General features: G+C 45.5%; 1 protein-coding gene across 1 annotated transcript in view; it reads right to left on the bottom strand.

Annotated features, from left to right (window-relative positions):
* JAZF1 (JAZF zinc finger 1) overlaps window positions 1-18,106 on the bottom strand; it is a 188,682-nt gene extending 170,576 nt beyond the window's left edge. Inside the window, exon 1 of the mRNA XM_034069756.1 lies at window positions 17,886-18,106. Coding sequence (XP_033925647.1) covers window positions 17,886-18,000 — 115 coding nt within the window. The 5' untranslated portion in view covers window positions 18,001-18,106. The remainder of the gene's footprint in view (window positions 1-17,885) is intronic.
* Between the last annotated feature and the right edge of the window lie 669 nt (window positions 18,107-18,775).

The following is an 18,775-nucleotide window of genomic DNA, read 5'->3' as shown; positions in this document are numbered from 1 at the left end:
TTCTCCTTGAAAGGGAAAGTGAGCTCCAGTTTCCTACCCAAAACAAAGTATCTACTTACATGTAACATACTTACATGTAGATAAAGGAAATGTAAACATCCTTCATGCATGTGTATGTTTGGTTTTAGAGATTTATGTATAAGCTTATTAATGAGCATGTATCTCCCAACATGCTCACTGGGATAATTTCAGAAGAGAAATCATCCATGTGCAATCTGAAAGGTCAGGGATCACGCAAAAGTTTTGCTGTTGAGAGGAGCAGATTAGCTCTTTGTGTCCTCAGTGCACAAATCCTCCCTGCCCACACACCTCCCTGGCATCTCACAACTCCTGTAAGAAGGACAAGATCCAGCCCTGCCACTAGCCCAGGACTGGTTCTACCTCTCCAGGTTGGTTCTTCTCCTCTACGGTTTGCTGAGCCATGTAACCCTTGCACTCACTTCTAAATGGAAAAGACACATTGCCAACATTAATACTGATTATTACAGTCAATCAATTGAAGTATAATTCTACCATTGTTATCCACCAGCACTTTTCCTGCTTAAGTGCAAGGTATGTTTACTTTATTACTGAGGAGCTCAAACATTTTCTTTCATAATGAAGTATTCCCTTCCTCTTCCTACCTTTATCAAGGTCAATGCTCATGAATCAGACCAAGATCCAGAACAACATTTTCACTTCTACAGTGACATGGCCAGCTTTAAGACTGATTGAAAGACTTCACAAAAAAGGGGAAGGTGGCAGAGCTTTCAAAAACACCCCAGAACTTCCACACCCCCAAATGCAGCACCCAGCACCACCACCATACAGAACTGGTAGTTTATTCTTTTCTCTTTTACAGTACTACTGCTGAAGCAGAAGTTCAAGATCTGTTATGCCAAATGAAAGAGCCATGAAGGGAGATGAGATGGCAAAACAAGTAATATAAAGCTTATAAAACCCCAGACCTATCAGCACTGGGTTAGAAAACAATGTTCTGTACCTTACATCAATCTGCTCTGCAAAGGGCCTTCCTATTTTCCTAAACCCACCAGATAGAATCTGCACCAGTAATGCTGGCTCAGAGTTAAATAAAGGGAAAAACATGCAAATAAACAGATTTGTTTCCTCTGTGATCCAAGTATATATACAGAAAAGTGCCAGCTATCTCTCACAGGCAATGCTTTACCTGTTCATCCACAGTCAGCTAAAGCAGTGGGAAATCAAAAAGAAAAATATAGACTCCAAATCCTTAATCCAGATCAGCTAACTTCAAAACTGGGTGCAGAGAAGAAATCATGGAAGTCAGAAACAATGCAGAAATGCTTACCTAGTGGTCAAGGCACCAGTGATTTTCAGAAGTCATCTTCGGCACTTTCAGTTCCTTGGGAACACTAGATATATGCTGAAGAGGAAAACTTAATCCCAATACCTGGTAATCACAGCTAGCTATGGAGTGCAGCAGTACTGATAACTTACGCTCAGGAAACGAGAAGCACTGGCTTAATTTTCCTCTATTCAGTTCAAAATGCCATCATTAAGCTGACAAGTGTCCATCAGCAGGAAAAGACTGTATTTATCTGAATATCTTCACTCCTCATCAGAAGACCTCTGTATAAGCTGCTCCCTCAAAACTGGAACTGATAAAACTGACCACATACATGCACTCAGCCTAAGACCTGCAGATCACAAAACCTGTATCAGCTTGTTCCTTCTCAACACAGGAAATGCCCATAATCAACCCAAGCCCCAGACAAACATTAGAATACCACAAGCCACTATGCTGTTTATCTAACTGCTCAAACTCTGACCATCACTGCAGTTATTTGAGCACTTGAACACAACTGATGAACATCTCATTATTACTACATTTTGGTGGCAGGCAAACATACAGGCTTTTCTCTGTTCTCCTCCAATCAAGATATCTGCTAAAGTCTGCATCTCCCCAAGCCAGCCAATGTGTTATTCAAGCCATTCTTGCAAGGTCACATCATCATTACTGGATGTCTTACATATTACCCCACATCCTAAGCAACAGAAACAAAATTACAGCTAAACAAGTTCCTTCTATATTAACAAGTCCATTAAATCACTAGAAATACAGTGTTCTCAAATCTGCACTGCAGCACAGAAACAACTCTGTGCCAACCCTTGCAGCATCTCCAGAGACAGCATTCAAGAAGGGAGAATGGATCTTCCTCTACACAGATCTTCTTCTCGACACCACGTCTTCTCTTTCCTCAGGCCATCAGGTAGGAAGAGATGCTATGCTTGGTTTACTCAGTGTAAGTACTACAAGTTTTCCATGTAACAATTGATCAGCTTTGTTTAACTAAACCACATATATCGGTTTTAAAAAGCACTCAGTACCAAAAGGAGACACCAGAAAAGATCATCAGTTTTCAGAGAGTAAACATCTCAGCACATCCTAAATATCAACGCCTCTAGACAATATCTTATGCTGATTATGCAAAAACTAGGCTAAGTGTTGTCATCCCCCAAATCACCAGTTCTCTCTTCTCAAAGTAAAGAAAACTCAAGGCTGTATTTATGGATATATGACAGTCAAAGTGTAACAAACAGAGCAGTATCACAGTTGTGCTTTTCTCTGGGATGCGGAGCCCAGCAATCACCTACACAACCAGCGGCACCAAACAATGCATGTGTCTCAGCATCAGCCAGCATGTGATAAGACTACGAGACAGCACACAGGCAAGCTCTTATTTTGTCAAACTACATGGATATGCGCTCAATCAGAAGTGGTAATATACTGTTCTGCCCAGATAAATGCATACTGCTTAGGACATAGAATCATAGAATCATACAATAGTTAGGGCTGGAAAGGACCTTAAGATCATCAAGTTCTAACCCCCCTGCCATGGGCAGGGACACCTCACACTAAAACATATCACCCAAGGCTTCATCCAACCTGGCCTTGAACACCTCCAGGGATGGAGCATTCACAACTTCCCTGGGCAACCCATTCCAGTGCCTCACCACCCTCACAGTAAAGAATTTCTTCCTTATATCCAATCTAAACCTCTGCTGTTTAAGTTTCAACCCGTTACCCCTTGTCCTATCACTACAGTCCCTAATGAATAGTCCCTCACCAGCAATCCTTCAGATACTGGAAGGCTGCTATGAGGTCTCCACGCAGCCTTCTCTTCTCCAGGCTGAACAGCCCCCACTTTCTCAGCCTTTGTACATCATGTCTCACTAGCTGTTTTGTGTAGGAATCCTGTTCCAGCTCCTACTGCACAGCCATGATACCACAGCATCAACTAGCAGAGAGCAAGGAAATGGGAAGACTGTGAAACTTCAAATCCATCTACCTAATGATCAACAAAACAGAATACTCCACAGCAGGGATACCAACAGAGAAAGCAAATTTCCTTTACCATGTGGTAAGACACCGTGGGGCTCAAAATACACAACATAGAACAGTCCAACTTGGTGTATTGTTTTAAATTGGACACAGACAATTTCCTGTATTAGATGCTTGTGGGACAGAAGTCTATCTTGGAAAGGAATCCAAATCAGATTTGTATCTACCCAAATGCACACATGAAACCTTCTGGTAAGGGTCTTAATGTTTATGCTCTGCTTTTGGTAAAAAAGACCAAACTCAAACCAATGAACTAACAACTTTGCTTTCTTGAGTGCTTGTCATTAGCCATGCCTACTGGATTCTAAAAACTGCCATCATGCAAGATGTGCAACTGCTTAACTCCAGAGTTTCAAAGGGGGGAAGCTGCCATGGGCTCATGGTGAGTAAATCAGTGTATAAGTCAGGGGAGAAGCTCCACAGAAAGTCCCAAAATTAGCTGCAGGCTGCCTACCAGAGAAGCTATTTTTAAGAAGTCTGTTCTAAGCCACCTACCCATGACAACAAGGTAGAAAGCAGCCAAAGGGTACCCAGAAGGGAAGGCCCTTATGATTTTGGAAAGAGATCTGTTCTGCTGTGGAGCCACTGGGAGGGGAAAGAGGAAATAAGAAAGAAAAAAAGGAAAATAGAGGAAAAAAATAGCAGTTTTGTTACAATAGCAACAAGACAATATTTGTTTAGGAGAGAGGGCCACTAGCCCAATGTTTAATGAATCCAAAGACTCAAACCACACGGCTTTAACACTGACCTTAAGAGAAAGTCTACTGCATTCTTGGAAGAACAGGAAGAGGATACATCCTATCTGAGGAGATGGCTTCACTAGGAGTGCTTCAACATACACAGTAACTGAGAATCTGTGCTTTTAACCCTGCCCTTGGAATTGAGTATTCAGTTCTCAGCATCCTGAGCTGCAAAGCCAAGCAAAAAGCTTCAAGTTTCATATACATAACGTCTGCTTCAAAATGGAAATATGGAGAGTTACTTACATCCAGATCATTAATGCTGCTCTTCAGGAGTGTGATCTACATAAAATGAGTTAAAACCAGCATCATGACAGGTCACCCTCAGAGGAGGGAAATTCAAAATACTGGGAGGAATTGAGACAACTTGAAAAAGCACCTATAACAACCTACAGAAATTATCTGAAATAAGGAGGTGTTTAATAAATATGAACAAGAGAGGTTTTCAAGTTAAATTAGATAAGGACTTTGTGGGTAGTGTACTGAAGATGCTTTTGACATCCATTAAGAGCTCTGAATCCCATCCAAGACATGCCTCAAGCAGACTACATGGACAGCCCCAAGCATTCAACCCCAGAGTGAGCCAGGAGAAAGCAGGTGCCCTGTATACTTGCTCCTGAATTAAGGATGTCTCTGAAGAGCAAGGAAAACCCATGGTTTTTATTCAGCTCAGCTTCTGAGATCGGAAAGACCAACCAAAACCTCCTGCTAAAGAGCTCACTGAAAAAAAAGAACAGATCCCTTAGTCTTTCAACAAACTCCTTTCCTTTTCTTCCTCACTTCAGATTTCTTCATCTTCACTCCTTGCTATACTCTGCTGCTTTGTTTTCTCTAAAAGAGAATGAAAATTAAGAAAAAAATATCAGACATTAGTAAAGTACAGAGCCAGTATGTGCAAATCCATGTCTATTCAACCCTGAAACCTGGTGCTTCAGCCTTAGTTTTTCAGTTTGAAAGACAAAAAGGGAAAGCAACTTTTGTATTTGTATGATTAGCTTACTATTGCAGGGGCCTAAACATCATAAGCACACAGTGTACCATACTACTGTGCTCCTGTCAACTATCCCATTCCTAAGCCACACATGCCCTACAAAGCATCAAAAAGAAATAAATTAGAACCTGCAGCATTCACAAGAAAAGGCAGCTTTAAGGCTCAGTGAATGCACAACAGAGGAGCTACAGCTGTGATAGAAATGCTCCAATAAACCGTTCACCTGTGGAGCTGCAGAACAGAAGGAGCAGTCCAAAGGGTCAGGAGCAGGCCAACACAGACTCTGGCTGGGATTATTGTTTTCAAAGTAGTAACACATCAGAAGGCAATTTCTTACTTTCCTAAAAAGCCTAAACCAGTACCCACCAATTCTACTACAGAATACAGGAGTAACAGCTTTCTAGGTGGATATTTATTATGCAAAGGGCAAACCCCTTTGGGGCAGCAGGAAACAAAGACTATGGCCTGTGTGTACGTGTAGCAGAATGCTCTGCTGAACATAACTGTTAACAAAAGCTAAACACTGCCAGAGTTTCCTCCACGGACAGGTAGGTATGGAATTTATAATCCATTTCTTTCCACCACTAGCCAGGGATCAGCGAATAAGAAGAAAAGTGGCAGGTGATGAGGGGAGTTGAATTCTCCTGGTTTAGGAAGCAAGGCTAGGACAGAACAAAGAAAGATCTTAAGGGCCATCTTCATCCCACAGGTCAACACGGACAGGTAAAGAGGTGAATTAATTCCACCCCCCAGTCTGCATGTTGTTTTTTCAGTCATGAAAGGATGACTAAGCCCACACAACAATATCCTGGAATACAGATACTTGAGGGTCTTTTTTCTCCTTACCTCTGCAGATTACTATCTCGTGTCGATTTGCCAAAACCAAAGTAAACACATGGCTCTTCCTAAACATTGCTCTTAGTTCTCATTTCTTGCCCTAACCACCTGCATCTCTGCAGGCTTCTGCAAGAAACATTTACTTGGTCTTCAATTACAATTAATGTTTTAAAATTACACATGCAGAAAGATCAGCATGAATTACTGCTCCTAATTATCAATATAACACTCTAATGGAATACAATAACTGCATAGTAAATTTTACATCATTACATCGCATTAGTTAACAAGACTTTCTAAAAAACTGTACACTCAATTGCATGCCATGGTTCTAGCCACACACCACCTCTAGATTATAAACAAGTAACTAACACACCTTCAGTATTTACACATACCTGCTACTGCAGAACAAGCAATTGCAAAGTTATGTATTTGGGTTCAAACTTAAATTCAGAAGGTAGCAAGTATCTTCAACAGCCACTTATACTACTGTAGGCAAAACTCAACTCCTTTCCAAGTATTAAGGAGTTGAGGTTTGGGGGGCAGAGTGAGGGGATTTGGTTTCCAAATGCAAATGCTATGGCCTCCATACGGACAGAGTTAGGGAAAAGGCATTCCTTCGTTTCCAGAACACTTGGTGGCAGTAAGCAACCCTGCAGCTGGCACACTGTGCAGGCAGCAAGAACAGAAGGGGTCACTGGTTGTACACTCCTCACATTTCAGAGGTCAGTGGAATAATGTAGAATTAGGGTGATGCTGCTACAGGAACTGCACTTATTATTTAAAAGAGGAAAGAAAGTCATATCACCATTGAGAAACAATATTGCAGCTCTCAACCCAGTGTATCTCCAGAACATTCATTTGTATTATATTTGTTTCAATAATCTGAAATGCATTTGAGGTCATATGTACAGTTGAGGTACAGCAAAAGCAGGTTCACAGTGCTTTCTAATTCAGGGATATGAAAACTGCTACAGTACTAGAATTCCCCAGGTAAAAGCTGTTTAAAGGCTTTTTATTTATTTAAAGTCTAACCACTTAATACTGAAACACAAGAATACAACCAAAAACATCCACAGCATGTAACAGCAACAAATACCTTTTTCCCATCCTGGGCATCCAGTTATTGTTGCATACCTGAACAGCCTCTTGGTATTTACCCTGGGTCTGGAAGCAGGTTGAGCAAGCCATTAAAACTGCTTAGCATATAACTACATTCCAGATCATGGTGTCCAGCACAGACTTTATCTCCCTGCTGAGTTGGGTCTACTGAGAGCCCTGACTAGGTGGTCCAAGGTAACTGGGCATTATTTGTTCTGAAGAGAGGCTCTTCACAATCTCACAAATATAACTTACTAGCAAGAAGGGTTATTCTGTATAGCTGAAATGAAAACAAGATGCTAGGTACAGGTAGCTAATTGTCTGGATAACTGCCCTAAGGCAGAGACCAGTATCTCTAACCACTGTTAAGCACAACTGCTTTAGATAAAGTACAAAAACTGATATAGCTATAGTATCAGCACTTCCCATCTGTAAGAGCTCCCACGGTCCAGGAGTATTTAGTCAATTTAAGAGATTTTTTGAGGTGTAAGGAAAATGCAGTTATTACCAATGCTAGGACTGTGTGGAAAGAGCCCTCCAGCACCACTAGAAAGTCTCTCTCAAGTATACCAAGGGCTTACATTGAGACTGGGAAAAGGAAGACTCCCTTGCATAGTCCTGTGAAATGGAAGTACATATAAAATAACTCATAGAATCATAGAATAGTTAGGGTTGGGAAGGACTTTAAGACCATCTAGTTCCAACCCCCCTCCCATGGGCAGAGAAACCTCACACTAAACCATATCACCCAAGGCTTCATCCAACCTGGCCTTGAACACTGCCAGGGATGGAGCATTCACAACTTCCCTGGGCAACCCATTCCAGTACCTCACCACCCTCACAGTAAAGAATTTCTTCCTTACATCCAATATAAACCTCCTCAGCTTAAGTTTTAACCTGTTGCCTCTTGTCCTATCACTACAGTCCCTAATGCAGAGTCCCCCCAGCATCCCCATAGGCCCCCTTCAGATACTGGAAGGCTGCTATGAAGTCTCCATGCAGCCTTCTCTTCTCCAGGCTGAACAGCCCCAACTTTCTCAGCCTGTCTTCATACAGGAGGTGCTCCAGTCCCCGGATCATCCTCGTGGCCTCCTCTAGACTTGTCCCAGCAGTTCCCTGTCCTTTTTATGTTGAGGACACCAGAACTGCACACAATACTCCAAGTGAGGTCTCACAAGAGCAGAGTAGAGGGGCAGAATCACCTCCTTTGACCTGTTGGTCACACTTCTTTTGATGCATCCCAGGATACAGTTGCCTTTCTGGGCTGTGAGCGCACACTGCAGCCGGCTCATGTTCATTTTCTCATTGACCAACACCCCCAAGTCCTTCACCGCAGAGCTGCTCTGAATCTCTTCTCTGCCCAACCTGTAGCTGTGCCTGGGATTGCTCCCACCCAGGTGTAGGACCTTGCACTTGCCATGGTTAAACTTAATGAGGTTGGCATCAGCCCACCTCACAAGCGTGTCAAGGTCCCTCTGGATGGCATTCCTTCCCTCCAGCAGATCAACAGAACCACACAGCTCCGTGTCATCAGCAAACTTGCTGAGGGTGCACTCAATCCCACTGTCCATGTCAGTGACAAAGTTGTTGAGCAAGACCAGTCCCAACATCGATCCCTGAGGGACACCACTCGTTACTGGTCTCCAGCTGGACACTGAGCCATTGACCACAACTCTTTGAGTGCGACCATCCAGCCAGTTCTTTATCAACCAAGTGGTCCACCTATCAAATTGATGTCTCTCCAATTGAGAGACAAGGATGTCATGCAGGACCGTGTCAAATGCTTTGCACAAGTTCAGGTAGATGACATCAACTGCTCTACCCCTGTCCATCAGTTCTGTAGCCCCGTCATAGAAAGCCACCAAATTGGTCAGGCAGGATTTTCCCCTAGTAAAGCCATGCTGGCTGTCACCAAGCACCTTGTTGTTTTTCATGTGCCCTAGCATGCCTTCCAGGAGAATCTGCTCCAAGACTTTTCCAGGCACAGAGGTGAGACTGACTGGTCTGTAATTCCTTGGGTCATCCACTTCCCCTTCTTGAAAATGGAAACTCAAGGAACACTATCTTGCCACTCTTCACAACCACACCACTACCTTATCCTGTGTCTTCCCAGGAGTGCAGAGCACTCATAACTACAGAAGACCCATCTTAAGAGGATCATCTTATTTCTTCCTTGGAAGGCTGTGCAAATACACCTTTTAGCTTTCCTTTTCCCTGCAAGTACTATAATAGTTCTTAACACTTTTTAGTGAGTGTTACTGTTAGTGAAGCCATCAACTGCCTGGTCCACCCTGCCACATCCATGGTACTCCGCATTCGGATGAATAATACCCAACCTGAACAGACAAGAACTTCCTGACTCACTGAGTGTGCTGATGTGGAAGGCTGGATTTACAGAAGGGGAGCAAAAAATCTGCAGTAGTGATAGCACAGATAGGGGGAAAGGCTCAGAGTGGACCTTAATAACTCTGATATTGCACTGTTAACCCAGTACAACCATCAGTGATGCCTGCAAGGTAGCAGACACTCTATTCTATTCAGCAAGCTACAGAAGTTGCAATGCTTCTACAACAGATTGCTACAAAAACATGTAAACTTCCAGGGTTTGTCAACAAATTTACTTGTATCAATGTCAGTCCTTTGATCTGAATACAAAGGAAACAAGTTTAGACCTCAGTAATCTGGTACATAGCTTTCACCTGCCAGCAAGCATCTGAATTTACATGATGCCTTTAAATTAATTTTGAGATCACTCCCATAACACTAACACGCAGACTCTGGTGAGGATACACAGCAGCACTACACCAAAATAAATGACTGAAATAATGATACAGTGTTCTTTTCTTCACTGAATGTCACTGTCATCTGCCACATACGGGACTGAGTTCACATTCATGTACCCATACCAATCCCATACAGCACTGAAATCAGACCTCTTGCATCTTAAATGTACTACCTCCTGGTTTCTGGCTTACAGCTCCACTTGCTTCCATTGGAATAACTCCCAGAAAGTAACATGGTGACTACCCTACACACTGCTGAAGAAATAAGTGATACTTTACATCCATTTCTCCTTTCTACTGATATTCAGCAGTTCTGGTTTTATTCAATGAATATTTACTGTCAAAATATGTGGGGGAAAAGAAGTAATTTTCAAAAATAACAGTAACATCTGCAGCTTACTCAAGTCTGACAAAGTAGTTGGGTGGGGGAGGGCAGAGAAATTTCAGAAATGTCCAAATATTTTCTGAATTATTAATACATAAATAATTCATTGAAGCAATTTCAGCAATGCCAATATTTCAAAATGGAAGTGTTCAGCTTTCACAAAAGACTCCTAAAACTGAGATGGGCTCTATCAGCATGCAGTGAAATCTTTCTCAAAAATCAGAAGAAAGGTTTCATAATTCATCCACAATTAAATTTTTTTGGCCATAAAGAACTGACCAGCTTGGATTCAAAATGCCACTTAATTTTTTCCCTTGAACTGATAAATTCTTCTTTGTCTACTCCATCCTTTGTAACATAGGCCCTGTCCAACCTGGCCTTGAACACTGCTAGGAATGGAGCATTCACAACCTCCTGGCCAGCTGTTCCAGAGCATCACCACTCTCACAGTAAAGAACTTCTTCCTTCTACCTAACCTAAACCTTCCCTGTTCAAGTTTGAACCCATCACCCCTTGTCCTATCACTACAGTTCCTGATGAACAGTCCCTCTCGAGCATCCTGTAGGCCCCCTTCAGATACTGGAAGGCTGCTATGAGGTCTCCACGCAGCCTTCTCTTCTCCAGGCTGAATAGCCTCAGCTTTCTCAGGTTTTCTTCACATGGGAGGTGCTCCAGCCCCTTGCTCATCCTCCTGGCCCTCCTCTGGACTTGCTCCTATATAACTAACACCTGTCAATTCATTGTTTAATGAATTACAGTGCCTTAAGTGAAACTGCACAACAGTAATGCACTCCACCCTGGGCACTCATCAGAGACTCAAACAGTACCACAGTGTCATCAGCATCTCTAGTGAAGAAATCCATTCCCTTTGTTTATTGTGGCACAAAGTTAAGAAGAAGCCTCCTAAGAATTCATGGTAAAACCCACAAATTTAAACAGCAAAGCAAAATCGTTAAACTATAAACTGCAATATTTATTCTATTCTAGAGATCAGAATATGGCTGCAGCCACTTCTAACTAAAGAAAACTGTAATAAACCATATGTACTCCCCCATAGTATTTCCAAAAGTCTCAAGATGGAACTAGACTGTAACAGGAATTGGTGGTTTAATTTTAATTGTGAAATTATTCATTGAGACAGTCCCTTAAAACCAAGGGTTCTCTTTTGTTAAACAACAGCTGATTTATCACATTGATTCTCTAATTGCTGCCATTTCAAATCAACACAAAAATCTTTGCCTCTGCCTTTCTCAAAGTATATATAGCTGCTATTTACTTAAATGCTTATCATCTGAATTTTTAATTACTGGTGCTTTACTAAAGACAAATAAAATGAATTCTCAGTGAAACAAAGCTTAGTAATGAATTCTAAATAAAGACAGAAAAAAAAGCACATTCAGGGGCAACAGAAAGTACACTGGAAGCAGCAGGCCTCCAGTGCTTATTTATTTTGCATTAAAGTATTCTGAAGCTTGGCACAAAATGTTTCTGATTAACTGTTTGTATTTGCATTATATTTTCTAAGAGCAAGGAATGGTAGATAAGATTGTCTCCAGATTGAACAAACACATTTCTCCATCTTCTAGCATCACCTCTTCCTCAAATTATTTCATTATTATACAGTTCCTGGTCTTCTCACATTACCAAATAAATGATGAAGTTAAAGATCATTTGACCAGCAGCCACCTGGTCCCATAAGGGCAACAGGTTAGCTACAAAAACATCCTCTCATGCCCTGGAAAATAGATATGATAATCACTGTAAAAGCATGCCCTACACAAGCGAAGCCACTGCTACAAGTTACCTGATGTTTCTTCAGTTTTCATTTTCTGACTCATACTTGTGTAGGTCTGTTGATGCATGGAGGAGCAATCCCTGCTAATGGCAGGGACATAGCCCTGCAAAGGGCCTCACCCAAAGCCACTCACGCTGGCAGAGGAAAAAGGAAAGATCCCTACTGGCTGTATGTGAGGCCTTCAGTCTTAAAAAGGGAAAAACCAGTTTGCAGCATGTTTACAGATGTTTGTTTTCAGCTCTTTCTTCCTAGAAAATACACCACTTAAGCATTACATCCTTACAACACTTTATGCCTTAGCCTTGATGTACTTGGTAACCTTATAAGAAGAACAAATTTCTCATCACAGAAGTACGAAATATCATGTTTTAGGTAAAATTTAATGTCAACTTCATTTACCTTCATATGATTAATATAACCTAAATTATTTTTATCTAATATGCACTTATATTTTATCACAATTTAAATTCAAACCCAAAGAGGAAAAGAAACCAGACTTTGAACTGGAAAATAATACAAAAACCTGCTCTGCTCAAGTTGGGAAAAAAACATGGATTAGCACTGTTAGTCAAAAGAGACTATGTTATAGAAAAGCCCTCATGAAATAGAAGACCCTTCCTCATCACATCAACCTAAATAGTGAATAACCAATATACTTGAACATAACATCCTTCCACATCACTGTGAAATGTATTTTCAATGAACAACAAAAATCACAGCTGTAGAAGTACTGGGCAGAGGATGATCTTCAGATAAATGTAGCCATAAATGTAGACAGTTGCTTTCCATGAATGATAATTAGTACTCCTGCTGAGGTAAATACACGTCACTGTTCATTTATTTTGCACGGCCACATGTTTATGCACATTACTGGCAACTAAGCACAGTTTGTCTGCACCTGTTCCAAACACCATTCCATATACTTATATGCCACATCACTTCCTCTCAGTGTAAAAAGCCTTGAGTTAAGATCTATCATCCCTTCAAAAACACCAGCCTCAGCTCCAAATGTTAAATTATACATTCAGCAAATGCTACATGACAATAACCACTTAAACTATGTTCACACTCTTCTGAAGAGCTTGGCTTTAAGCGAACAAACTCTTTCGTACAGACTTTAGTTTGCTAGGCCTTCCATAAATGCTGGTATGTAGTCCCTCATCCTCATCTTTAGCAACACAGAAGGCTTGCAACTGTTTATGCTCATTTTACACAACACACTGTAGGCTCCAATACCTTCTGTGTTTGTGAGACCCATCTTAATATTTGGGAATTGGTCAACTGTGATGGGAAATACATAACTCCCAGTTCTGACAGCAACACTACATAAATACCTCGCTAGAAGCTATCCAACACAGCGACTTCTTACAAAGTTATGTTGAGGCATTCAACAGTAAACCATCTTAGTCAGTGTAATTACTATATAAGCAGATGACCTTTTTTTCCCCCTCCAAATTCTTCTAGCAGTTTCAGTGTAATAAAATGAACAATCTCTACTTCCACTAAGGTAAGAGTGTCTTCAGATTTATCTTCTGTCTCTCCTCCTATCCACTCTTCCATCACTTTGAGTTCACCACTGTTACTTTTCAGACACCCATTTCCCCAGTGCCTGATGAGTCTCACAAGAGGCTCAAATCAGCCATACAGCTACATAGGTGCATACATCGCATCAGCACTCATCATGCACCAAGTGTTGTCAAAATCTTGTCTCCTGAGTTTAAATACTGACTCTTCAGCATCAGAGTAAACTTAGTATCAGCAACTAGCTTTAAGCAACTACTTGACCCCACTCTAAAGGATACAGTTCAACTATGGGTAGACTGAAGAAGAATCAAATAATTGTGGAGGAAGCCCCTCCTAAGCCCCCAGAAACCAAAGTGTGTGACCCTCTGGACTTCCAATCAACAGCTGAAAATGCCCCAGAAGCTTACTTACACCAAGAGCTAATGCAATTTCAGAAGCACTGTAAAACCAGAGGTGCCCTTTCTAACATCACAGCTGGTGACACGACCAGGACTGCAGATATGTAATCAAATCTGCCATGTTGCCACAGCTGAATACTCAGCAGTTCAGGCTTGGTGTCGTGTGTGTGTTTGTCCTTATTTTTTCCTCTTCTCTTGGCAGTACTCTGAGGAAGTTACTGGATTAAGTCCATTCCATTTTGCAGCGTGAATGCAGCAAACAGCAGTAAATTAGGCCTTTTGCTCTCAGACTAGAGACATCAGTCAACTGAACTACCTGCAAGGGACTGAAGCAGCCAAAAAACCAAAAGGCAGGGAGATAGCCTAGCAGGGCAGGCTAAAAGCCCCGCTTCTTGGCACAATTGCAGAGAGGGTAAGAGCACTTCAGGTTGCTTGGACAACACACTGCTACAAAAACCTCAGAGAAACTTTCACTAATCAGCAGTTTAAAATCAATGTCTGTTTTCAGCTGTGAGCTACAGAAAATGTGAATACACAGCTTGATAAGTATTGCTACAGACTTCTTAGAAGAGCTCCTCCTGAAGAATGGCATCTCACTGCAGATGACACCACTAGGGCCTTAAGAAAGACCACAGAGCAGTATTCCTGAACTAGCCTAATTCTCCACAACTCTTCCAATATAGAAATGCTAAACCCAGAAAGCGGCTGAAATACTGATGGGCACATGGCACCACCTCAGAGTTGAATATTTCATCCAATGGCCATAACTCTCCCAAGCTATCTGCACTGATACGTAAGTAACTGGCAATTTATCAGGCAGCAACTAACATGTTGCAGGAAAAAACCCAACACTGTACCCTGAATTATTTCATAACCATATGATTATTCATCAGCATTATTAGGAAAGCACCCACAGAATCCCTCAGAAACCAAACACAGTGTCCTCAGAATGCCCCAACAGTGTCTCCTTATACTAAGTTAAGCTTTATGTGCAAAGCTGATCAAAAAAGATCCCTTTATAAGTATTTGTTCCTACATTTTTCAGAGACACAGTACAGCTCTGAAGAACGACCAAATTCTTGCCAGCACTCCACCGACAGTATGAGCCAGTATTAACCCATCCAAACGTGGCAGGGCAGTGGCACTGCAGCACCAGACCACGAAGGGCCCAATCCATACACACCTTCCCTCACACAGCTGTTTGCAGCATCAAGTTTGTGATCTGTGCTGTAACACCACCTTGCCCAGCAATCATCCGCTTTGGTTTAAATAATGGAATATAACTTAATCAAGTTGTTTTCCTGCAGCATACACAGAATGGCCAAAGCAATATATTTTCTTATATGGCACGTTACTCTTAGCCAAAAATTACAGCCAATTTTTAAAGCAACAAACTTTAGGACATATTTCTAGACCTGTATGACAGCAAAAAAATTGAATACTGTTTGCATCAGACTTACTGAGAAAGTAATTCTAACTTAAGCTCCTATTCAGACATTTACTCCATTATTTCCTAGCTGTCTTTGGAAAGGTTAATCACCTTTTGGCCAAGTGCTTACCTGGTCAGTTTTCATAGATTCTCATTCTTCAGGGTCTGTAGGGAGCCCCTCACACAAACACACACACAAAACCATGCAGCTGAGCATCCATGTGAGAACTGGGATCCATACTCAGTTGCATCACTGCAACTCCGATTCTTCCAGTGTTTGATACAAGCAAATAACATAACATCACCACATCATGTATTTGCAAGCAGGTCAAGTTTAACCTACCATCACACTGAGGTGAAATATTAAAGATGAAGCATGAGCAACCTTATGTCACTCTCCACCAGTTTGCGCTCAATCAGCTGTAGGTGTGACACCGTACATGCCAAGTTCCAGTTGCGTGCCATGCAAGTCTTGGCAAATGATATTCTCAATTAAATGTATGTGTGTGTTTAAACCATATCACTTTAACTTTGAGACAGGGGGGAAAAGTAATGAATACTGGCCACAGAATATGCATTTTTTAAGACATTACAGTATTTCAGCATGAAGTTTTCCTCTCCTCAGAGAAGTCTCGGGACCACTGACCAGGGATCAAACAGCAATGCAGACCACGTGGGCTTGCCTGTATCTTTCCTGACACCCTGTGGGCTGTGGCATGTAAGGGCTGATAATCCACTTGAGGGACACACAAGATGACTTGTGAACTTTCGTTTTGGGAAACTGTTTCCCCATAGTTTTTCTGGCGGAATGGGGTGGATAACCAGTATCGGGAAAAGCTAGGAGCCCAAGATTCAGAAAAACCCCAGCAATATCACAACAGTACGCTTGCACCACACCGAGTCATAAATTACAGTCTTGCGGTACGTGGTTTTGTTACCTCATACCCGGCACCACGATAATTATGAGAACCACACCTTTCATCTCGCTGACCTGTAACACTACATTAATGCAATGGTACACTTGCAATTTAAGCTTTAGGGATTTTTTTCAGGTATTCAGGCCTGCCTATTAAAACTTAATAAAACTGAAATGCACGCTAGCTTCATTGTTCTGCAGCAGGGTGTTGTTTCCTCATACCTTCAGCAAAACACGGGAGTCTCCAGTCTCTGGGTACTTAAAACTTATGTATTTTCCACCCGATTTTAAAACTCGGACTGCTTCAAAGAATTAGCTCAATTTCTGGCAGTTTAAGCACTGTAATTTATTAGCAACGAGAGACAGTCGAGAAGTTTGAGAGGGTTAAGCGGCCCGGAAGCCAGGGCAGCACACCTGCCGATGCCGAAGAGCGAAGCCGCGGGGCGGCCGCGGCCCAGCGGCGGTGCCATGCCCGGCTGGGGACACGATGCCTCGCTAGCAGCCGGGCCGTGCTGCGCGGTGCCGGCTGACAGCCCCTGCCCGCCTCAGCGCCTCAGGCCCGGCGGAGCGGGCAGGCCAGTCCTGCCGGAGGGGGGAGAGGGAAACTTGGCGCCCGCGGCCGGCCGGGAGCCCCGCACCGCCCCCTCCTCCCCTGGGCACCGCCCGCGCTGCCGAGGGGCGGCCCCGACGGCCCCTGCGCACGCTCCCGCCCGCAGCCCATGAGGCGCCCTCGCCGGGAAGGCACTGACGAGTCATGGCCCCGCAGGCCCGGCGGCGGTCCCGCCCCCGCGCCCCTGGCGGGACGGGCGGCCGAGGGGAGCGGGGGGCGCCGGGCAGAGCCTACAGGTGATGATGATCTGGGGCAGCGCTGCCCGCACTGCAATCCGCGGCCTGAGCCAGGCGGATAACGGCAGCAGGTCCCAGCGCGGCCGCTTTCGCCTCCCGCCCGGCCGGCCCCGGGCACTGCACCGGCGGCACGGGCCGCCCGCCCCGCCTGGCCTCCCGCCCGCCGCCGAGCCCTCTCTCCACGCCCACCGCGCCGCCGGCCCCGGCCTCCCTCACGCCGTCCCTCCGCCGAGAAGCGCCACCCGCGCTGCGGCGGCCGGTGCGGCCGGAGCGCGACCCGTCCTCCCCACCACACCTAGCAACAGCGCTGACAGGACGCAGTGGTGGCGGCGGGAGGAGGAGGAAGCGGAATGGCTGCCGCGGCGGCGGCTCCCTCCCTCCCCGGAGCCCTGACAGCCAGAGCCGGGGCGGAAGCAGCAGGCGGCGTGCTGTGCCCGTCCTCCTCCCTCCTCCACCGCCTCCTCCGGGCTGCCGCACTCCCTCCTGCCAATGCAAACTAACTCCCCCTCGCCAGGGCCGGCTAGCTGCACGCCTCCCCCGCACCCACCCATGCCGCCGCGCCGCACGCCGCCTCCCCGAGGAACCCTCCACGTAGCCCGCAGGACCGCTCCTGCCACTCCTCGCCCTCCAACCTCCCTCCCCCGGCGGCCGCCGCCGCGCCCCGGCTCCCGCTGCACCTTGTGCACCCCCACCCCGCGCCGCCGCAACACGCGGCCCCCACGCCCCCCACCGTCCTGCCCTGCCGCGGCCCCTGCCCAGCCCCGCCGGGCACTTACCGATGTGGTTGTCCTCAATGTGCTCGATGAGCTCTGCCAGGGTTGGGAAGTGGAGCCCGCAGCCCCCGAACCTGCAGGCGTTGGAGAAGAAGGAGGCGGCGGCGATGCCTGTCATGGTGTTACATCGAGATCCCCCTGCGGTGCCTGCTCTCCCAGGGCCGGCGGCGGCAGGGCGGGGAAAGGCGGGGGCAAGGGGGGAACGGGACGGAGCGAGAGATGGGGAGCGAGAAAGAGGGTGGGGGTGGGGAGGAGGAGGAGGAGGTGGTGGTGGCGGCGGCGGCGGCAGCAGCAGCAGCAGCAGCAGCAGCGTCGGGAGCGGCGGAGGGGAGGGACGGGCTGGGTGGGGGGAGATGAGGCAGCCGCAGCTGGGAGGAGGGACCAGCGCCGCTCTGTAACAGCTGTGCTGCCCCGGCGGCGGCCGCCGGCAGCGGGAGGAGCAGGGCACCCGGGCCGCCCTCTGCGCCCGCCGCCGCCGGAGGACACCCGCGCCGCCTCGCCGCGGGGGCGGCGGAAGCTGCCGTCCCGCACCGAGCGGGGTGGCTGAGGGGACGGGAGAAGGGTAGGGCGCGCCCCGCCGATAACTTTCCCCCTAAGCCTCTCGCAGGCAGCGGTGGGGTCGGGGGCTGCCATAGCGATCAAGGGAAGCTGCTCCTAAGATAGGTGCTGGGGCCGGGGAGGTGGTACCCGGACCGGGAGCTCTCCCGGGCGCCGGGAGTTAGCTCCTAAAGCGTCCGCATCTCCACTGTACCCGGAGGGAAGCAGCCAGCTCCTCACCGAGGTCACTGAACCGAGGGGCGGTCGCTCTTTTCTTGATGGGAGCCGAGGCCGTCAGACCCGCCTTCACCTGCCCAGCGGCGCGCCGGGGGCCGGGGCACCCGCGCCAGGCCTCA

The sequence above is a fragment of the Melopsittacus undulatus genome, chromosome 1 (assembly GCF_012275295.1).
Source record: "Melopsittacus undulatus isolate bMelUnd1 chromosome 1, bMelUnd1.mat.Z, whole genome shotgun sequence".
NCBI classification, from domain to species: Eukaryota; Metazoa; Chordata; class Aves; order Psittaciformes; family Psittaculidae; genus Melopsittacus; species Melopsittacus undulatus.
This window is presented reverse-complemented; position numbering and strand designations above follow the sequence as displayed.